The 20,469-nt window shown below is 44.3% G+C and overlaps 1 protein-coding gene across 1 annotated transcript in view; it reads left to right on the forward strand.

The window, feature by feature from the left end:
• Positions 1–9,049: 9,049 nt before the first annotated feature.
• Positions 9,050–20,469, forward strand: part of DZIP1L (DAZ interacting zinc finger protein 1 like) — a 33,059-nt gene continuing 21,639 nt past the window's right edge. The window contains exons 1-11 of the mRNA XM_075269596.1: positions 9,050–9,067; positions 9,535–10,110; positions 10,220–10,304; positions 10,865–10,989; positions 12,476–12,627; positions 13,192–13,324; positions 13,433–13,495; positions 14,543–14,683; positions 17,682–17,718; positions 18,814–18,888; positions 19,464–19,591. Of these exons, the coding sequence (XP_075125697.1) occupies positions 9,050–9,067; positions 9,535–10,110; positions 10,220–10,304; positions 10,865–10,989; positions 12,476–12,627; positions 13,192–13,324; positions 13,433–13,495; positions 14,543–14,683; positions 17,682–17,718; positions 18,814–18,888; positions 19,464–19,591 (1,533 nt within the window). The remainder of the gene's footprint in view (positions 9,068–9,534; positions 10,111–10,219; positions 10,305–10,864; positions 10,990–12,475; positions 12,628–13,191; positions 13,325–13,432; positions 13,496–14,542; positions 14,684–17,681; positions 17,719–18,813; positions 18,889–19,463; positions 19,592–20,469) is intronic.

Consider the following 20,469-nt stretch of genomic DNA (forward strand, 5'->3'; position numbering starts at 1 on the left):
ACACTCACTGGAGGGAACAGGGTCAGGCGATAATCATACGCATTAGGGAGAGTGTGTGCCTACATAGGCATATGGAGACTTACAAGTCATTCCTGCTCTGCTAGGGATTCTGGGTAACAAATATGCAAATCTATTCTCCAGGATGTAATTAGGAGAACAGTGCCTCTGTATGCTGCCCTCTAGGGACAGTCCCCTTAACATCATGCACGACTCAGTTAAAAAGCCAACTGACACTATTTGTGTAGAATACATCTATAAGATGACATATGATGGGATCCAATGAGTCTGATTTCTTTGCTTACGTTAACATAGCAGTTGTATCTGGGATCAGTGGACTGTTTGCTGTGTAAGCGGACAGGTGGAGATACTGTAGGATAATAAAGCCTAATCTCCAGATACTCATTCTCCTCTGTTTAGCTTCCTTAGTTACCAAGGCTTGCTCTTGCTGGATATGGGCAGAGAATGTCATAGCTGATTGTTTCTGATTTGTTTTATTGCAGTAAGGATTGGATATTTGGATATATTGGATATTTGCTGTATGTGAGCCTTTAGGTAAACCTCACGTGTTCTGAGAAGAGTCCTCGGATTTGTGTAATATAGATTGCATCTGTACCATAGTCACACATTATGTGCAGTTCACTAGCACTCGGTAAATCTTGGGTGCTAGAAGTAGGGATCTCACCTGGGGAATCATCAATGAAGGAACGTCAGCTCTTGGACGTTATCAGTGCCGGGAAATAAATCTTTACTGTGTTAGTATATACACTGTGATGTTTTGACCTAATAAACACATATATGGCTGTACAATAATATAATCCAGTAGAAAAACAAGGCAGATGTTGTCCAGGGATATGTAGAATGCTCTGGAAATAATGGTGGTCTTCTCAATGTGGGTAAGTGCTGAGACTTGTATAACGTCAGAAGCAATTTATGGAGATGACATCTGCTTCACAGGTCAGTGATGTCACTTTCATCTGTCGTGTGGCCTGTTTGCAGCTCAGTTCCAGGCAATGAATGGCTCAGTGACAGGCTGCAGCACTCACATCAACAGCTGATCAGCGGGGGTCCTAAGTGTCAGGTGTCACATAATCTCAGAAAATCCCTTCAACTGCTTACCAGCACAATGCCATACATTGTATAGTGGCTGTGCTTGGTATTACAGCTCAGTGGGTGATTAATATGATTTCACTGGCCTGAGAGGGAGGAACCATATTTAAACAGCTGATCAGCGGGGTTTCTTACTCCCACCAATCTGATAGCGATGAGTTACGACTTATCCTAAGCGTAGTTTGTGACTCCATTATAAAATGGACTGATGTGAGTGATAAGCTCAGTACAGTGCTGCAGAATAAGTTGCCACTATGTCAGCAAAAGAAATAAGTAAGTAATATAATGTACTGTAATAGTGCTGTGTCCGTAGGCAATTCCTTTATTTACTATACATTGTTGCAGTCTGGTTATATAGTAAACCTCCAGCAGTTATATATGATTATTATGACATACCTGTAGGTGGCGCTCATTATACAGTGGCTGTCAGCAGTATTATACACAGTAGAGGACTTGTAGAGTCAGGTTACTCATGAACACACCTAGATACCAAATTCTAAAACAAATCGTATTGAGACTTAGTAGAAGACATGGTACGTATAGGCACAATACAGTTTATATAGGAAACCTTCAATATTTCACCACCTTGATTCCTGTGCTTATAGGATCTAGTCACTGACAGACACAGAATATGATCATATCTGCTTAGAATATGTTTATATCGATACATTTATAGAGTCATCTGTGAGTAATTCTCTCTCCTGTACCTTAATTTTCTCAAAAATGAGTTATGACGCTGCACAAACAACCCTAAAGAGTTAAATAACCAGCTCTGCTACATCTGCTCCTATTTACTGATCTGTATTTCCTCTTTCCTCGATTGGTTGACATTTGATTCAGAACTTTCCTTCTATTTCATTCCTAGTTGTAGTATTTGCTCTGCTTTAGGATTCATGCATGCAAGTGGATTATTTTTTATTCAAACTGGTAATATGGCAGCCATATAGATATCCTATTAATATTATAAATGTGAAAGTTTGTGGGTTTGTGTGTTTGGATGTTCGGATGTTTGTTCCTCGATCACAGCCAATGGATTTTGTTGAAATTTCACACACCGACATATTGCCCAGGAAGGAAGAATAGGCTACTTTAAACGTGAGTCACTCACCCCAAATCGCCACCGCGACCCTCCAAAGTTCTCTCCTGCTCTGCTGTAGGAGCTGGCATTCTTCCAGCCCAGGTCTTTCCACGCACCTCCTATTGGTGCATTGCAGGGTGTGGGCAGGCTAGGGAGCCAGCGCTGCAGCACCATACGTTGCCAGCAAAGTGTGGGCGGGCCGATTGACCGGGAAGACCGTAGTCAACATGGCGGCAGCCCACATGCTCCAGCCGCCGCTGCCATCCCAGGTCGCTTACACACTGCCAGCATGCCGGCCGGCTACACAGGACTGGCAGATGTTGCGGACTACACACCATACACAAGGTGAGTCCAGCGGGGTGGGGGGTGGCCGGTGTCCACAACGATCATCTCCATTAACCCTAATGCCGCCTCAGTCACAGCTGACCTGTCCTGATGTCCTCTGCCGTTGCGTGGGCGCTGCTCCTTCTCCGCTATATTCCTTCTCCGCGTCGGCACCCAGACCAAGCTCATGTGTCCAGGCGTCATGTTCCTATGCCAGCCGGGAGCCTTGCGCAGGGTCCCCGTCCTTGTCGGTCTTTTGCTCCTACTGCAACCTAGGCTACGTAACCTGCAATAGAAGCGCTGGTATAGCATAGCATAACACCGACCCTTCTACTGCAGGCTACGTGCCATAGGCTGCAGTAGGAGCGAAAGACCGACAGCCCAGGGACCCTGCGAACGGCTCCCGGCTGCCATAGGAACATGACGTCGGCCCCGGAGCTTGATCCGGGTTCCAACGCGGAGAAGGAATATAGCGGGGAAGGAGCAGCGCAGCGCCCACGCACTGGCAGAGGACATCAGGACAGGTCAGCTTGCTCCGGGTGCCGGCGCGGAACACGAACATAGTAGCGCCGGCAGAGGAAATGCCATCTTAGTCAGCTGTCCTGCGGGAACAGGGATCACCGGCTTGCTTAAGGGGGAGAGGGGTGATGGGGCATGGGTGATCGGTAGGGGCCGGGGGTGGGGGGGGGTTGCTGGATTGGGGGAGGTGCTGGTGGTAGGGGTTAGAGAGGGGACCGGGGGGTTCAGGTTTCACACCAGAGGGCAGAAGGCAAGAAGGGGGGGGGGGGGTAACCAAGGTCATGGGTGGGTGGTGCTGGGGGGAAGAGGTAGGAGGTGACTGTAACTCTAAAGGGGGAAAGGGGGCCGGGGACGCGAGTGGGGGGTACGGGGAGAGCCGGGGGTGCAGGTGGAGGGAAAGGGGAGGGCCAGAGGTGCAGCAGCAGGGCCGTGGGGTCCTGGCCCATGACGCTGTGGGAGGTGACCGCGCTGGATGCAAGGAAAGGGCCATGGGGGCCACGGGCCGCGCTGCAGGTGGATCGCGCAAGGGTGAGGGGACAGCGGACGAAGTCGCGGGCTATAGCTAGTATAAAAAAAAGGACAAACAAAGGTGACAATAGATAAGCAAAACAGTTTGGAAAGTAAAAAGGAGAAAAAATAGAAAAAAACTTATAAACTACAGTTCTTTGATTCAATGATTATTGGAGGGTCTCTGATGGCCAGCACCCACCTGTTGCTATTCCAAAGGTGAGACAAAGTTTTGTTGCTATCAACAGTTTTTGTAATGATAGGGCTCTGGCTCATAATCAGACCTATGCCTTCTAGAGATGAGCAAACAGTAAAATATTCAATATTTGTTACTCGTTTCGAATAGCCGCTCAATATTCGACTATTCAATCGAATATCGAACCCCAATATAGTCTATGGGGAAAAATGCTTAGTTTCAGGGGAACCCACCATTCGACTCAGGAGGGTCAGCAGGTCCACTATAACACCTCAGCAAATGATGCCAACACCTCTGGAATGCAACTGGGACAGCAGGGGAAACATGTCCGGGGGCATCTAACAAGCACAAGTCACAGTTTTACCCAACCATCACAGCCTATCAACTACACACTTTCCACACTCAAAAAAACCTCTATCAAAGTGGGAAAATACCTGGAAACCTTCTCTCTTCCCCAAATGGATGGACACAAACCCAAATTTAAGCTAAAGAAACATTAACAAGCACCCCTTTAAATCACGTTGCCCATGACAACCACAGATGGAATAGGCAATGGGAAATCCTTCAGTCCCCACCCTGAACTGTCATTGTGTGTGTGTGTGTGTGTGTGTGTGTGTGTGTGTGTGTGTGTGTGTGTGTGTGTGTGATGTGGTGAGACCTTCCAAAATTCACTTTTCTGGCCCTTAACGTGAACCCTTCCAAATTAAGTTAGAGGCCCTTAAGTTGAGCTACCAGCAGAGATTGAGGCCCTTTAGGCGACTTCAGCCTTTTAGCAGCAGAGTTTTAGGCCCTTTAGGTGAGTTCAGCCTTGCACCAGCAGAGATTTTTTTTGCCCTTTGGGTGAGTTGAGCCTTGCACCAGCAGAGTATTAGCCCCTTTAAAATTCTTAGCCCCTAAAACGGTGGCTCCAGAACCATCACTCTCATTGTGTGGGATTGATGCAGTGGATTGGACTGAGGACCCAGACATTGACCTTGATTTTGACTGGGAAATAGACATTTTGGCATCAAGTCCTGGGGGTAACTTTTATTTAGAGGACCGCAAAGGTGGCAAATTGGCTGCAACTACTACTACTGGTAATGGTCCTCTAATATGGGACTCTACATTACCTCTACAGGGTTCTGATCAGGTGTTAATAGTCCAAACAACATGCTCCAGTAATTTACATGTAGATCAGAAAACACTTTCCCTTCCAACACCCGATTTAACCAAGCTTCACCATCATCATCCTGCTGAGATGGAGCCACTAAAGGAAACCTTGCCTTCAAAGGCATGTTCTGGAGCTGCAACTGAGCCAAATCTAAACACAGAGTCCTTTGGAACTGAACAATATTCACGAGCAGTGTTTTTAGCAGTGTTTTTGGCCCTTAGGGTGAGTTGAGCCTTGCACCAGCACGTGTCCCGTAACATCAGGCAGGCCCTAAGTTCTGCGCTAAGTTGCACAAAGTTCTACTTGACCACCGATGTGTGGACAAGTGCATGGGGGCAGGGACGCTGCATCTCAATCGTGGCACACTGGCTGAATGTAGTTGAGGCTGGGACCGGGTCACAAACTATGGCAGCCTGCCTTGTCTCCCTGCCCAATATTCCTGGCAGGAGTGCTGAAACACCACCCTCCTCCTCCGCTGTTAAATCGACCCCAGCTATGAGTTGGAAACGCTGCAACACTGGTGTGGGGAGACGTCAGCAGGCCGTGCTGAAGCTCATCAGCTTGGGTGACAGACAGCACAGTGCCTCCGAGGTCAGGGATGCCATCCTGGATGAGATGGCAATGTTTTTTGCCCCGCTGCACCTGGGCCCAGGTGCAGGTTGGCGTATGTGATAATGGCCGGAACCTGGTAGCAGATCTGGAGCTTTCCAGACTCAAACACGGTCCACACATGGCCTACGTTTTCAAATTATTGGTGCAACGGTTTCTAACAACTTAGCCCAATTTACACAAGCTACTAGTTAAAGTGCGGCGCTTGTGCTCCCACTTTGGCAAGTCTGCAGTACCTGGTGCTAGCCTCAATACACTCCAGTAATGCCTACATCTGCCTGAAGCACCGGCTGTTGTGCAAGGTCACCACACGCTGAAACCCTAGATACCGTATGTTGAGCAGGGTGTGTGAGCAGCAGAGACCTTTGATGGAGTTCCATCTACAAAACCCAAGGGTTCATCAGCTCCCTCAGTTTTTGCACCGTGAGTTTCCATGGGTGGCAGACCTATGTGAAATCCTATCCCATCCTTTCCACTGGACAAGAAAATTAGCATGCGCTCATCACAATTGCTGATATGACAGCTGTGTTAAGCAGGGTGCAGGGTACAACGCAGACCAGGCCCGAGCACCAGGAACAGGTGTTACAATGGCTAGCGGATAATGCTTCCAGCTGCTTTTCCAGCATACCCAAGATTCTGCCCCTCCTTCCTCCCAACATGCCCAATCTTCCCAACAGAGTCATCCCACCCTTGCCCCCTCCCAGGATCTCTTTTCGGGTCCTTTTACTGTCTCTCCCTCTGTTGAACCACTTCCCGAATCCCAGGAGTTACTAGACGACTTTGTGTGTACTGATGCCCAAACACTGGAGCATCCGCCATCACCTGGCAATTTTGTGGTTGTAGACCCGCAACCAGCATTTTCTGTCCTCAGTGATGATGATGAGACACAGTTGCCATCAGGGCATGCTGTTGTCATGTGCGGTTTGCAGTAAGAGGAGAGTGAGCAATTGGAAGAGGAGTTGGTGGACGATGAGGCCACCCACCCTAAATGGACAGGGGCAGTGTCGGACTGGGGTGTCTAGGGCCCACCAGTGGAATTATTTCTAGGGGCCCAACGCCAGGACCCTGCAGACCAGTGATACTGAGACAGGGCGGCTAAAGGTAATAACATGTCGGGAGCCATGCTGCTCACCCACCATACACTGTGCACCACTTCACTACTTAAACCCACTGCTACACCCTGTATGGCAAATGAACAGCGCGGCTCCTAGAACTGTTACCATTACCTGCAGCCACACTGTCCTGGAAGAGCTGATCTGCAGAGGTCCTGGCTAAGGACAGACCATCAATATTCGAAAGGTGGATAAGTCCTTTAAACATTTGTCCAGGAATTGGAATAACCCATGTGCCGGGCGGGAGGAGTAAAATAAAAAAAATAAAATAAAAAAAGAAGCACACTCATCTGTCCTTGGCGCTACATTGTCTGCTGCCAGTGTCCACTCAGTCTCGTGCTACCACCTCCTTGCTGGGAGTCCTGCACCTCATGTGACTGCTAAGAACAATTAGGTACAGGATTTCCAGAAATTAGGCGCTACCATGAGACTGAACAGACACAGGCGGGGGAACAATGGGGTGCTGGGGACAGGTGAGAAGGCTTTTTTTTATTTCTACACCTTCCTGGTGGCCGCCACGGTGATCGCTCCAGTTTGTGGACAACCTCTTTAAGCTAAAGCCTCACACTGCAGAAACACAGCGTTTTTGGCTATTGCAGAAAAAAAAATTATGTGTTTTACAAAATAAGCAAAGTAATTGAAATTTAATCAAATTTACCTCATCCACACATTGCAGGAAAAAAAAGTACTCAATACATTGTGTACTAAACTATAAGGCTAAGGCCCCATGTAGCAAGCCGTAGCAAAAAAGCGCTGCTGGAAAACTCCCGGCGGCAACACATGAGTTTTTCCTGCAGCGCTTTTTGCAGAAACTCCACAGAGGTTTCCTCTGAGGACTTTCTGCTTCCATTATACCTATAGGGACACTGTAAGTGATTCTATAAGTATAAGTAACATGCTGCGATTTCCAAAACCGCAACGGTTTTGGAAATTGCAGCATTTCCGCTTTGTGTATTTTTCTGCAATGTGTGGATGGGATTGCACATACTATATACCTACACACTCATAGATATACATTCATATACCATATATAAGCCATATATACACTTATATGAATGTATGAATACTATATATACATATACACATTATTATAGCATACTGTATACAATCACACATACCTGCATACAAACATACAGTCCTCACACAGTATACAAGACACATGCTTTAACCCTTAAGTACTAACATGGTGTCTATCATAGTGATATGTGTATGGTAGTGGTGTATGATAGACACCATGATAGGACTTAAGGGTTAAACAAATGTACACATATACATAATAAATATTACATTTTACCAAAAAAAAAGGAAAAAAATATACTCACATTTGTGAAGCAGATCATCGCAGCAGCAGACTCCACTGTCCCCACACGGTCCGACGTAAGAGATGACTCACTGCTGGGAGGGGGAAGGAAGTCCGGGCTGCAGAGAGATCACTTCTAGGATGGCAGGGAGAGATGTAGCTGCAGCCCCTGCTGTGCTCCGTCCTCCGGATGTATACTTTTCCCATAATAATAGGGAAAGTATAGCACTGGCAGGAGGCCCCTCTGTGCCAGTGTCGGGGCCCTGGGAAACTGCTGGCAGCCGGGCAATTTTAATCATTACAGTGCTGCCGGCAGCCTGGGGCCCCGAACTGATAGTCAAGGCTTGGGCCCACCGGGGGATTCACCGGTACCCCGGTGGGGTGATGTATAGCGGGGAAAGCAGTGTAGATGTGGAGGCAAGCTAAGCAGGAAAAAAGGTGGCTACAGGCAGATGCATGGACTGGGGTGATGTCTAGGGGTGAAAGCAGTGTAGATGTAGATGCAAGCGCAGCAGCAAAAAAGGTGGCTAGAGGCAGCAAGGCCAAAGATTTTCCGTGTACTAGCCACTCATGCAAAACTTGCCCATGTTGCCAGCCTACTTCTTTCAACAGGCTAACAACTGCCATCCGGTCCACACCCGGCAGGGGCACACTCTCCAAGGTCTGGGACACGTTAATGGCAAACCTTGGCCAAACTACTGCCACTGAGGGGCCTAGTGTCACCAGGAGGGACAAGTATAGGCGCATGTTACAGGAGAACCTGGCCGACCCCAGCCCTGTACCCTCCGATCCCTCTGCGCCCTACGGTGTTCGCTCATCTCTAGTGCCTTCTATTCATGAGTACCATCTTTATCAGAGACCTCCCCTACTGGGGTGGGGATTGAATGGTTTCTTCCCTGTCTGGGAAAGCTGGGTTACCCAGATCTCTCCTGCCTTCTCTGATGTCAAGAAGAAGTTCCTGTGTTTGACAGGTTACAACCGTCTTGTGCTACTTCAGAAGGGAATTTTGAGCAGAGACGATGGGTGACAACCACAGGGGGCTTTCCTGTGACCACAGAGAGATAATAATACTCTCTCCTGCTAGGACGCACACTGTGTTCCACAAATAACAAGCTCTCATAAGGTTATAGGAATGGAAAAATAAAAAATGTATGGCTTTTGGAAGGTGAGGAGTTAAAAACAAAGGTGCAAAAAAGAAAAATGCCTACAGGATGACATAAGTAGGTGTCAGTCTAATTCAACTCTTTTAACTTGTATGTACAAAGACTGGCGGTTCTTGCCCTCTCACTTCTACTTTTCCTTTAATAAAGGTGCAAACCTTGCAGACTTGTGTATTTGTAGAAATTCACAAAACGGGAATTTTCATTGCTATGGCACCACCTAGTGGACATATCTTGTACTGCATTTCCTATATTTCTACAGTACTTCAATACAAATTTAATTCAGTCATATTGTCCTTTTTACATTTGTCATCTGGATGACAGTCGGCATATGTGTGATTTTATTTGTGTCCATAAAGCGTACATATTCACATTGAATAATTTTTTTTTTTTAAATTGTCTGTGTTGTTCAATATGTCTTCAAAAAGTCAAAGTCATTCTTCTAATTTTTCATCTGTGTTTTTATTCACAGTCTTTCGTTGGAAATATATACTATCCTTTGTCGTCTCTTCCCTCCAGCCCACGATCACTAAAGATGCCAGGCTATGTTCCCAACCCCCATCCATACCCATCTGCGCCCCTTCTTGCGCTGTCACAAAACGGCAGTCTCCTTCAGAGTTTTAGATTTCGTCCACGTAAGGATCTTATTGACTGGAGACGTTTTAGTGCCATTGACGTGGACAGAGTGGCCTATGAATTAGACATATCTACTCTGCAAGAGACCGTCAGCACGGTGACATTTTGTAATTTGGATAATGAGAAATGTCCCTATTGTCAGCAACCGGTGGACCCCGTGTTACTCAAAGTGCTCAAGCTGGCACAACTGACCATTGAATACCTTCTTCAGTGCCAAGAATTTCTCTGCACCAACGTGGCACAGCTAGAAGATCAGATCCAAAAAGGTATTGAGGAACATCAGAAGACTAAGGACGACATGGTCAAGCAAGGTGAGCAGCTAAGGAAGGTAAAAGAAGAGAATAAGATAAGGAAGAAGCTGTTTGAAGCTCAACAAACCGTGTTCAAGGCTGATGCCAACAATTATCATAAGGTGAGTATCATATATTAAAGGAAAAGTCTAAGAGATGTGAATGGATACAACACTATGGAGCGTTGGGTAGTGTCTTAATGATTTTATGTTCATCCCCTCTAACCCCTAGTGCCAGCTATGTGATAAAGCCTTTATGACCTACTACCATCTCCAGGAACATCATAAACGCAGACACCCCGAGGCCTCCGAGCTTGGTAAAGTCAATAGTGACTATGTAATATTGTTATGTTATGTGCTCCGTTATTATGTACCATCTGCTCCAATATGATGATGATGATGTTGAAAGTAACCCTTTGGTTCTCTATAGCACTTAGGGATAAAGTGGGGAATATATAATAAAGGTATCAAGTTCCTTTCTTTTTAGCCCTTTGTCACAAATTTGCTAATATGAGGTCCCCTCCAAATGTAAACGCAGAGGGAACTAAGAATAGGCACAAGTGAGGCAAACACACTTAAAGGGGTTGTCTAGGATAAGCTTTTTTTTTAGTATGATCCCAGGGAAGGTGAAAAAAAAATAAAAACAAACAAAACAAATTTTTTTTTCATCATATTATAAAGAGTGACCACAACCAGGAACTGGTGCCACCATTCAGATTGGTCTCTGAAAAATATTTCTTAATTTTTTCAACGGCTTTTGTAATGTTATGTAATAAAATATCACACTGCAGCAAGTGTCAAGTTAAGCTTTACTACATTTACTATGACTTCTCTTTTTTTACTCCATTAATCTTTTTTTGTTGTTGCTTTGCTGCAGAGAAGCAAAAGAAGAGGCAAGTAGATGACATCCAAGAAGGCATCCTGGAGCTGAAGAACACCTTGGTGAAGACTCAGTCTCAGCTGGAGACAGAAAGGGAGATGGAACATCAGCGAAGGATGCAGGTAGGGATGCCATTATACATCACTAAGAAATAAGAGCCCATGTTTCTATGTATTTGAGAGGTTCAACAAACCTGACTGAGATTCAGTAACTACACGGAGAACCTTATTAGTGTTCTTCACATTAGACATTTAATGTATGGTTCTCTGACCCCTATGGTTAGGTAAGACCCTGACATTTATTATATGGTTAGATAAGACCCTGACATTTATTGTATGGTTCCCTGACCTCTATGGTTAGGTAAGACCCTGACATTTATTATATGGTTAGATAAGACCCTGACATTTATTGTATGGTTCCCTGACCTCTATGGTTAGGTAAGACCCTGACATTTCTATATGGTTAGTAGGGTTGAGCAATCGTGTTCAGAAAAGATCGGATTCCGATCGGCGATCGAGAAAATTTCGCAATCGGAATTCCGAACACGATCTTTTTAGGTGAGATCAAGATCGATACTATTTTCCACAATGCTTTGCTTAGCCTTCACACTGAGTATACGCTCCGCTCATTCTGAGCAGAGTGTATACTCAGTGTGAACGCTCCGCTGCAGTTCCATAGGCTGTGTTAAGGCACACAGTTGACCCCCTGCGCGCCGGCTGCCTCCATTCATTCTAATGGGAGATTAAACTAACATCTCTAGTAGCTACCTACCTGCAGAGATGGCTGGTCTGCAGTGTCTGGTGTTCTTCTTCGCCTCGCTGCTGCTCCACGCTGCTCTTCTTGCCTCGCTGCCACCGCCTCCCAGGTTAGTGTTTAAAGAGCTAGGAAGGTGGGGCTTGTGGCTTAGGAGAGTGTGGGCGGGCACAGGGCGGGGAGATGTGACGTCTCCCCTCCCAGTACCCGCCTACACTCTCTTAACCCGCCCACACTCTCCTAACCTGGCAGGGAGGTGGCAGCGAGGCAAGAAGAGCAGCGTGGAGCGGCAGCGAGGCGAAGAAGAACACCGGGCACCGGAGCAGCCATCTCTGCAGGTAAGTGGACACCAGGGGGGACTAAGTAGCCAGAGGATTTTAAAAAAATCCTCTGGCTACTTAGTGATTCACTATACAGCGTGGGTTCTAACAATTAAAGCGTTCAATTGTTAGGTTCCATGCTGTATAGTGAAGAGGATTGCTTTTAAAATCCAATCTCCGATTGATAAAAAAAATCCCATTGACTTGCATTGGGATCGGAATTGGGATCGAGATCGGGTTCGAATGAAAAATGATCGGAAATCGGATTTTAAAATCGATCCTGAAAAGTCAAGATCGGCTCAACCCTAATGGTTAGATAAGACCCTGACATTTAGTGTATGGTTCCCTGACCTCTATGGTTAGGTAAGACCCTGACATTTAGTGTATGGTTCCCTGACCTCTATGGTTAGGTAAGACCCTGACATTTAGTGTATGGTTAGGTAAGACCCTACTTTTTAACCCCGCTATGTTCGGCATGTCTCTAGACACGTATTGTTATTTTTGTCTTCTGATATCCCGTATGCTTGCGTACTAGGAGCTAGAGGAAGCGCGGCGAAAGGAGGAAAGTTTGATTCGAGATTTTGAAAGATGGAAAGATGAAGAAAGACTGAAGCTACAAAATGAGATGGATAAACTCAGAAAACAGCTCATTTCACAGGTTGAAGACATTGCGCTAAAAAATACAGCTGTAAGTAAAGATACCTAAATAATACCTATAGGTGCCCCTATGTCTTCTGTAGTGGATGTATGTTCAGCTACTCCTCTCGATCTCCCCATACACGTGCATGCCCATTTCAGTGGAGACCGCACATGTTCTGAATAGGGAAAGGGGGGAAAGGAGTAGCCAGGACACTCCTGGTAGTGACGTATCTTATTCTTTTTTGAGAAGAAAGGGATTAAGCATTTTGGAATGAAACATACCTGTGTCTTTTTTCCTATATCTGTGAAAAACATTGGCTGAACAGCTAACTCGCATTGGACCATCCTAAGGATAGGTCATCAGTTATTTAGCCTAGGACACCCCTTGAAAACACGTCTACCTTTACTCAATGAATTATAGAATCTAGGTGAAACTCAATACAATGACAATATAAATCTAGATGCCATGTATTAAGCTCCCAGCACTTGCCCAATTCTCATGTATGACTAGTTTTGCAACAGGACACAAAAACATCCATCCTTGAGGCCAAGATCATATACAGTATCATCTACTGATATGTCACATTGTTCGTCAATGTCCTTCATTCCTTAAAAATTCCAGGACATGGAGAATAAAGTATCTGTGACCTCCAATCTTGGTGATCTCCTGGATGATGAGGACCGTCAGGAGAGGCAGAGGATACAGAGAGACCTCCTGAACATGAAGGAAGAGTTAGAGAGACAGGTGACGTGAAGAAATATTTTTGCTTTATTTCAGATAATTTTTAACTCTAAAACTGTTTCCCATAAATGTATACCATTACCTGAAACCCCAAAATGTGTGTTATTTCAGAAGACAGACTGGAAGAGGAAGATCAAAGAACTGAAGATGAATCACAATGTGGAGAGAGAAGAAGTAAGAAAGAATTAGGGTAAAATGAGTCTAAAGTAAAGGAAGACTTGCCAGCTTGATAGCTGGGGACTTTGATGAGTGTTTGTTGCATCCATGGGGATGTCAAGGACTACCCCGTATCTAATGTCAAACTAGAGACTATAGTAGGATCTGCTTATTATGAAGTGGGTGTTGTAAAAAACCTTATGCATTATGTGATTTTGGGATGTGACTTCACGTTGTTCTGGGGTTTGTGGGGAAAAGGTACAACCACACAGCCAAAGATGGAAACCTCGCCTACGCCCAAAGTACATGAGGAGGGCGACACCTTTCCGTTATAGGTCCTAGCTGGAGAGGAGGATAATGCCTCTTCCCCAGCTCCTGAGCCTAACATACCTAAATTAGAGGTCTCACGGGATAATTTTGGTACTGCACAGTTGAGAGATCCCACTCTTGCTAATGCTCGTGATAATGTGACAGTTGTTAACAATGTGCCTCAGGAACCTGATGCTGACCACCAATTCCCACGCTATGAATAATGACCTCTTGTATCGGGTTGCAAAAAGTAATGGGGAAATTGTGCAGCAGCTTCTTGTACCAAAGCCATACCGCCGTGTGGTATTTGATATGGCCCATAATCATGTGCTTGGGGGACACCTAGGGTCGGAGAAAACACAGGAGAGGATTCTCCAAAAATTTTATTGGCCAGGCATGTACAGGGAAGTGAAGGACTACTGTGCGTCCTGTCCTACGTATCAGGTACATGCCCCAGCCCCACATTTCCGTAGTCCCTTGGTTCCCCTGCCCATCATTGAAGTGCCTTTTGAAAGGATTGGTATGGACTTGGTCGGTCCAATAGTCAAGTCAGCTAGAGGTCACCAATATATTCTGGTTGTCTTAGATTACGCTACTCGCTATCCTGAGGTGGTTCCCTTGCGTAATACGACATCAAAGAGTATTGCCCGTGAGTTATTCTATATGTTTTCAAGGACAGGCATACCTAAAGAGATATTGACCGACCGTTCATGTCAAAGGTCATGTTGTAACACTTTCTTTGTATTCCTTTATTAGTTGATAAATGAGAATAACCGTCTCAGAGCTTCCTTGTCCAGCGACCAAAAGGCAAGAGATGAGCAGTTTGAGTCAGCCATACAGACTCTACAGTCCACCATCAAGAGCCAGGACAAAGTCATCAAGACACAGGAGAAGAAAGTATGTTGAGTATCCTACCAGCTGTCTTAATTCCACTAATGCTGATGGGGCAGGTTGGGTTATGTATATACTTGGAGGTGTAACTTGAAGTTTCTGACCAAAGTGCAAAATATGTAACAGGAACACCACTTAGCCTGTGTGGTTTATAATGCTGATGTCTTCCTATGTTTTAGAGCTTATGGACCCCCTTGGGACCAGTTGCTTCAAATAACTGTATAATGAAAAATTTCTAATACAGAAAATCTTATTGGCTTTAAAAATAGGTTTTCTATTAAGGGGTTGCTGTCACCTGACTGTTCATGGAAACATAAGGATCTCCCATAAGATTGTGCCAGCTCAGCATACATTGGAGTTTCAACAACTATGGTTACTATTGCCCGCAAAATAGATATATAATAGTTATGACACCCATGCATTGCTGCATATCCCTAAGCTACACCAGGCTGTACATGGTCTGTAAGATGGCACCAAGATGGCAAAGCTATGTGGCATCTCCTGGCTGCTAAATGCACAGAACTATTTTTCCCTAAAAGTAATGCTTCTGGTCTTTGTATAAACAGTATCTGATGGGGCATGCTATGGTTTTATGTCTCAGATTTTTTACAGATGGAATACAGCAGGGCAGATTTGCTTTGCCTCACATTGCCAAGGACCCAAGTTGTGGAAAAGTGTTTTTTTCATGCATTTTTTTGACGCAAAGTTAAGACTGGCTTGAAAAGGAATGGAAAATAAAGATGAAACTCTTATATTTCTCCAGTCTGTTCAATCCAGTCCTGGCTTTGACTCAAAAAAACACAGCAAAAACAGCAGCTGCACCACAAAATGGGGATGTAGCATTAGATATTTTTTGTGTTGTTTAATTAGAAGGCGTGACCTAGTGGAAAGAGGCGTGGCCTTGCCGACACGGGAGGAGCTTAATATGTGACCACCAAAATTGCTCCAAAGCTTTGCCATAAAATTCTGGCACAAAGTAACCCAGCTATAAGGTGGCATAAACTTAGACTAGACTAAATATGCACAAGATTTATCAACCAGCGTCAGCTACTGTGATATATCTGTGTGGTCTAGTGTAAGGTTGCACCTATCTTACACAGTATTAGCAAGTAGGTGTTACTGCTCCTCTGTGTAAGGACCTTGTATGGAGTCATATTAGTCCTAATTTATATGGTGACTGGATTTGAGATTCTATCCATTCATTTGTAAAAAAAATAATATATATATATATACAGTCCTATGAAAAAGTTTGGGCACCCCTATTAATCTTAATCATTTTTAGTTCTAAATATTTTGGTGTTTGCAGCAGCCATTTCAGTTTGATATATCTAATAACTGATGGACACAGTAATATTTCAGGATTGAAATGAGGTTTATTGTACTAACAGAAAATGTGCAATATGCATTAAACCAAAATTTGACCGGTGCAAAAGTATGGGCACCTCAACAGAAAAGTGACATTAATATTTAGTAGATCCTCCTTTTGCAAAGATAACAGCCTCTAGTCACTTCCTGTAGCTTTTAATCAGTTCCTGGATCCTGGATAAAGGTATTTTGGACAAACAATTCAAGTTCAGTTAAGTTAGATGGTCGCCGAGCATGGACAGCCCGCTTCAAATCATCCCACAGATGTTCAATGATATTCAGGTCTGGGGACTGGGATGGCCATTCCAGAACATTGTAATTGTTCCTCTGCATGAATGCCTGAGTCGATTTGGAGCGGTGTTTTGGATCATTGTCTTGCTGAAATATCCATCCCCGGCGTAACTTCAACTTCGTCACTGATTCTTGAACATTATTCTCAAGAATCTGCTGATACTGAGTGGAATCCATGCGACCCTCAACTTTAACAAGATTCCCGGTGCCGGCATTGGCCACACAGCCCCAAAGCATGATGGAACCTCCACCAAATTTTACAGTGGGTAGCATGTGTTTTTCTTGGAATGCTGTTTCTTTTTGGACGCCATGCATAACGCCTTTTTTTTATAACCAAACAACTCAATCTTTGTTTCCAAAATGAAGTTGGCTTCTCCAAATGTGCTTTTGCATACCTCAGGCAACTCTATTTGTGGCATACGTGCAGAAACGGCTTCTTTCTCATCACTCTCCCATACAGCTTCTCCTTGTGCAAAGTGCGCTGTATTGCTGACTGATGCACAGTGACACCATCTGCAGCAAGATGATGCTGCAGCTCTTTGGAGGTGGTCTGTGGATTGTCCTTGACTGTTCTCACCATTCTTCTTCTCTGCCTTTCTGATATTTTTCTTGGCCTGCCACTTCTGGGCTTAACAAGAACTGTCCCTGTGGTCTTCCATTTCCTTACTATGTTCCTCACAGTGGAAACTGACAGGTTAAATCTCTGAGACAACGTTTTGTATCCTTCCCCTGAACAACTATGTTGAACAATCTTTGTTTTCAGATCATTTGAGAGCGGGCTGTCCATGTTCGGCGACCATCTAACTTAACTGAACTTGAATTGTTTTGTAGAAAGAAATGGTCCAAAATACCTTCATCCAGGATCCAGGAACTGATTAAAAGCTACAGGAAGCAACTAGAGGCTGTTATCTTTGCAAAAGGAGGATGTACTAAATATTAATGTCACTTTTCTGTTGAGGTGCCCATATTTTTGCACCGGTCAAATTTTGGTTTAATGCATGTTGCGCATTTTCTGTTAGTACAATAAACCTCATTTCAATCCTGAAATATTACTGTGTCCATCAGTTATTAGATATATCAAACTGAAATGGCTGCTGCAAACACCAAAATATTTAGAACTAAAAATGATTAAGATTAATAGGGGTGCCCAAACTTTTTCATAGGACTGTATATATATATATATATATATATATATATATATATATATAAATATATATAGTGTATATATACATACATATATATATATATATATATATATATATATATATATATATATTAGTGTCCTGTGTTAATACATATTCTGTCAGTGAAGTCAGTTTTATAACATTTGCCATCTTTTTTTCCCAAGATAAGAGAACTGAACTCAAGTAGAGAATTCAGAGAAGGTAAGTAATAAGAATGACTAAGTCTGTATAATGTCTGATCACTATGACGTGTCCTCTCACTCTATAAACGACCTCCATAAGCTAGAGTCATTGCTAAAGTCAAATCCACAATTAATATTGTCTTCTTTTATATTGAAGAGATTTTAATTTTGATAGCCAGTTGTTAGGACAAGTCCTCCATGTCATATTGGTGGGGTTCCTACTATGTGAAGGTGCCACAGTGTTTTGCTGAACTGGGCAGTCTCTTCATTGTTTACATTGCTCTGTCTATCTGCACTCCTACTTGGTAGCAATGGTGCAAGGTATCATATCATGCTGCAAAATGGCTGGTAATTGTGGCATTATCATTACAGGAACATCAGCCCATGGACTAAAAGACCGCAAGGCCTTTCTCTCACTACATATTTAACCTGAGCACAGGCAGGTTACGGTTGGCTCTCTTGGCTCTCCTATTCACTTCAATGGGAGTGCCGGAGATAACTGGGTGCTGTACATCTCCTATATTCAGCACTCCCACTGAAGTATATGGGAGCGATGACCACCACCAGTCTAGCTATGCTTAGTTTGAATGTAAAGCGGAGGGAAGGTCCTGTATGTTGGACATCCCCTTTAAGAGAAAGTATCTGGTTGGCCTGACTCTGCACATAGTTGTTCTTTCAGGCACCCAGTATGTTTATATGTTACATAATCTACCCAGTATATTATAGTGACACAGAACCCAGCTGAGATGCTGTACAATGATATATATTGGATACGCTGTGGCATGTCAGGGTGAGCTGTGGGCCCACCATACTCAGGGTCCACTGGGGGATTCATCTGCTATGGGTCAGTTGAGGCCTGCGTGGGAATCTCTTGCCTGTATGGAAGGTCAGGACAGGTAATGTAGTTGAATTTTTTACCAAGTATGCCATACATCTGAATGACTATGCAGCCATACTAATGTGCCATGTGATTTGCATTGATATTCGGTGAAGAGCAGCAATACTGATAATTCTAGACACACATATAAAACTGTAAAATCCTCTACCTTAATATACACAGCAGCATTTAAATCAATGGGATAATCTTAGTCTCAGTGTTTCTATTATATTACAGCGCCCCCGGTGGCACAAGTGGTTATGCCAGTAGGACAAGCAAAACAAGAGCCAAATGAAGAGTCAAGTGATGATGGTAATTAGAGCATTGATACATGCATTATATGAATGAGTTCAGAATTCATCCATGAATGTAAACTTAGAGATGTTGTCCCATCCGAATAAGCCCCGTCCACAATCCCTATTAGAGTATACAGATGTCATAGAGGAAAGAACTCTTATTTGGGACCCTTCTTTTAACCAGGGCATGCTGTTATGTCTGCTCAGCTCTTCCTGTTCTATAACATGCCGCCTGCAGAGAGGACATAGACATAGCCAAGGACATAATCGTCTTACAATATGAGCTTTCTAGGCCATTTCCTCTACTATATGATATATTATCAAACACAGAGAATACATCTCCATCCTAAGTCGTTTTACTGTATTCCTCTTCTTTGTTTATGGGACTAGAGCTTTGTTGCATTTCCCTGTGCAGAAAAAATTGGTGGGGTGGCACTAACAAAATCGGTGGTGGTCCTGGCAATGAGACCTCAACTGATCAGAAAGTAGAGATAGATTTAGGAATGGGGTTGGGCTCTTGAAGCATCTCCATACATAAAAAATAGCTTTGTTGTTTTTTTAATGTAATTGTTTTATTCATGTACATATTAGATGAATCTCTGTATCAGAGAATGAAAAAGATTGAGACTTTGAGAAAGGACCCTAATTTTGCGAAGCAATTCCGCCCTATCTTGAAGCAGACATTACTGGAGAAGCTCGAAAGCATGGGCGTGAAGAAGGTAATGTAGATGACTTCTCAGTTCGATTTGCATGGTCCAGAGAGGATCAGTATACATTTCCTTTGACAATTTTAAGCTAAAATGAAATTAGTGGTAGACACTAGAGATGAGCGAACAGTGTTCTATCGAACTCATGTTCGATCGGATATTAGGCTGTTCGGCATGTTCGAATCGAATCGAACACCGCGTGGTAAAGTGCGCCATTACTCGATTCCCCTCCCACCTTCCCTGGCGCCTTTTTTGCTCCAATAACAGCGCAGGGTAGGTGGGACAGGAACTACGACACCGGTGACGTTGAAAAAAGTAGGAAAAACCCATTGGCTGCCGAAAACATGTGACCTCTAATTTAAAAGAACAGCGACGCCCAGCTTCGCGTCATTCTGAGCTTGCAATTCACCGGGGACGGAGGTTTCCGTCCAGTTAGCTAGGGGTTAGATTCTGGGTAGGCAGGGACAGGCTAGGATAGGAAGGAGAAGACAACCAACAGCTCTTATAAGAGCTAAATTCCAGGGAGAAGCTTGTCAGTGTAACGTGGCACTGACGGGCTCAATCGCCGCAACCCAGCTTTCCCAGGATCCTGAATGGAATACACTGTCAGTGTATTCCCGTATACCCGATATATACCCCCGATACCCGTTCCAACAGTGTGCCCCCCCAACTTCACCCCAGAAATACCCTGCAAGTCCCCTAGCAATAGAATTGGGGCTATATACACCCACTATTTTTGCTACTGCCATATAGTGTCATTGTCTGACTGGGAATTCAAAGAATATATTGGGCTTACATATAACTTCAATTCCAGGGAGAAGCTTGTCAGTGTAACGTGGCACTGACGGGCTCAATCGCCGCAACCCAGCTTTCCCAGGATCCTGAATGGA

The sequence above is a fragment of the Leptodactylus fuscus genome, chromosome 3 (genome assembly GCF_031893055.1).
Source record: "Leptodactylus fuscus isolate aLepFus1 chromosome 3, aLepFus1.hap2, whole genome shotgun sequence".
Classification (NCBI taxonomy): domain Eukaryota; kingdom Metazoa; phylum Chordata; class Amphibia; order Anura; family Leptodactylidae; genus Leptodactylus; species Leptodactylus fuscus.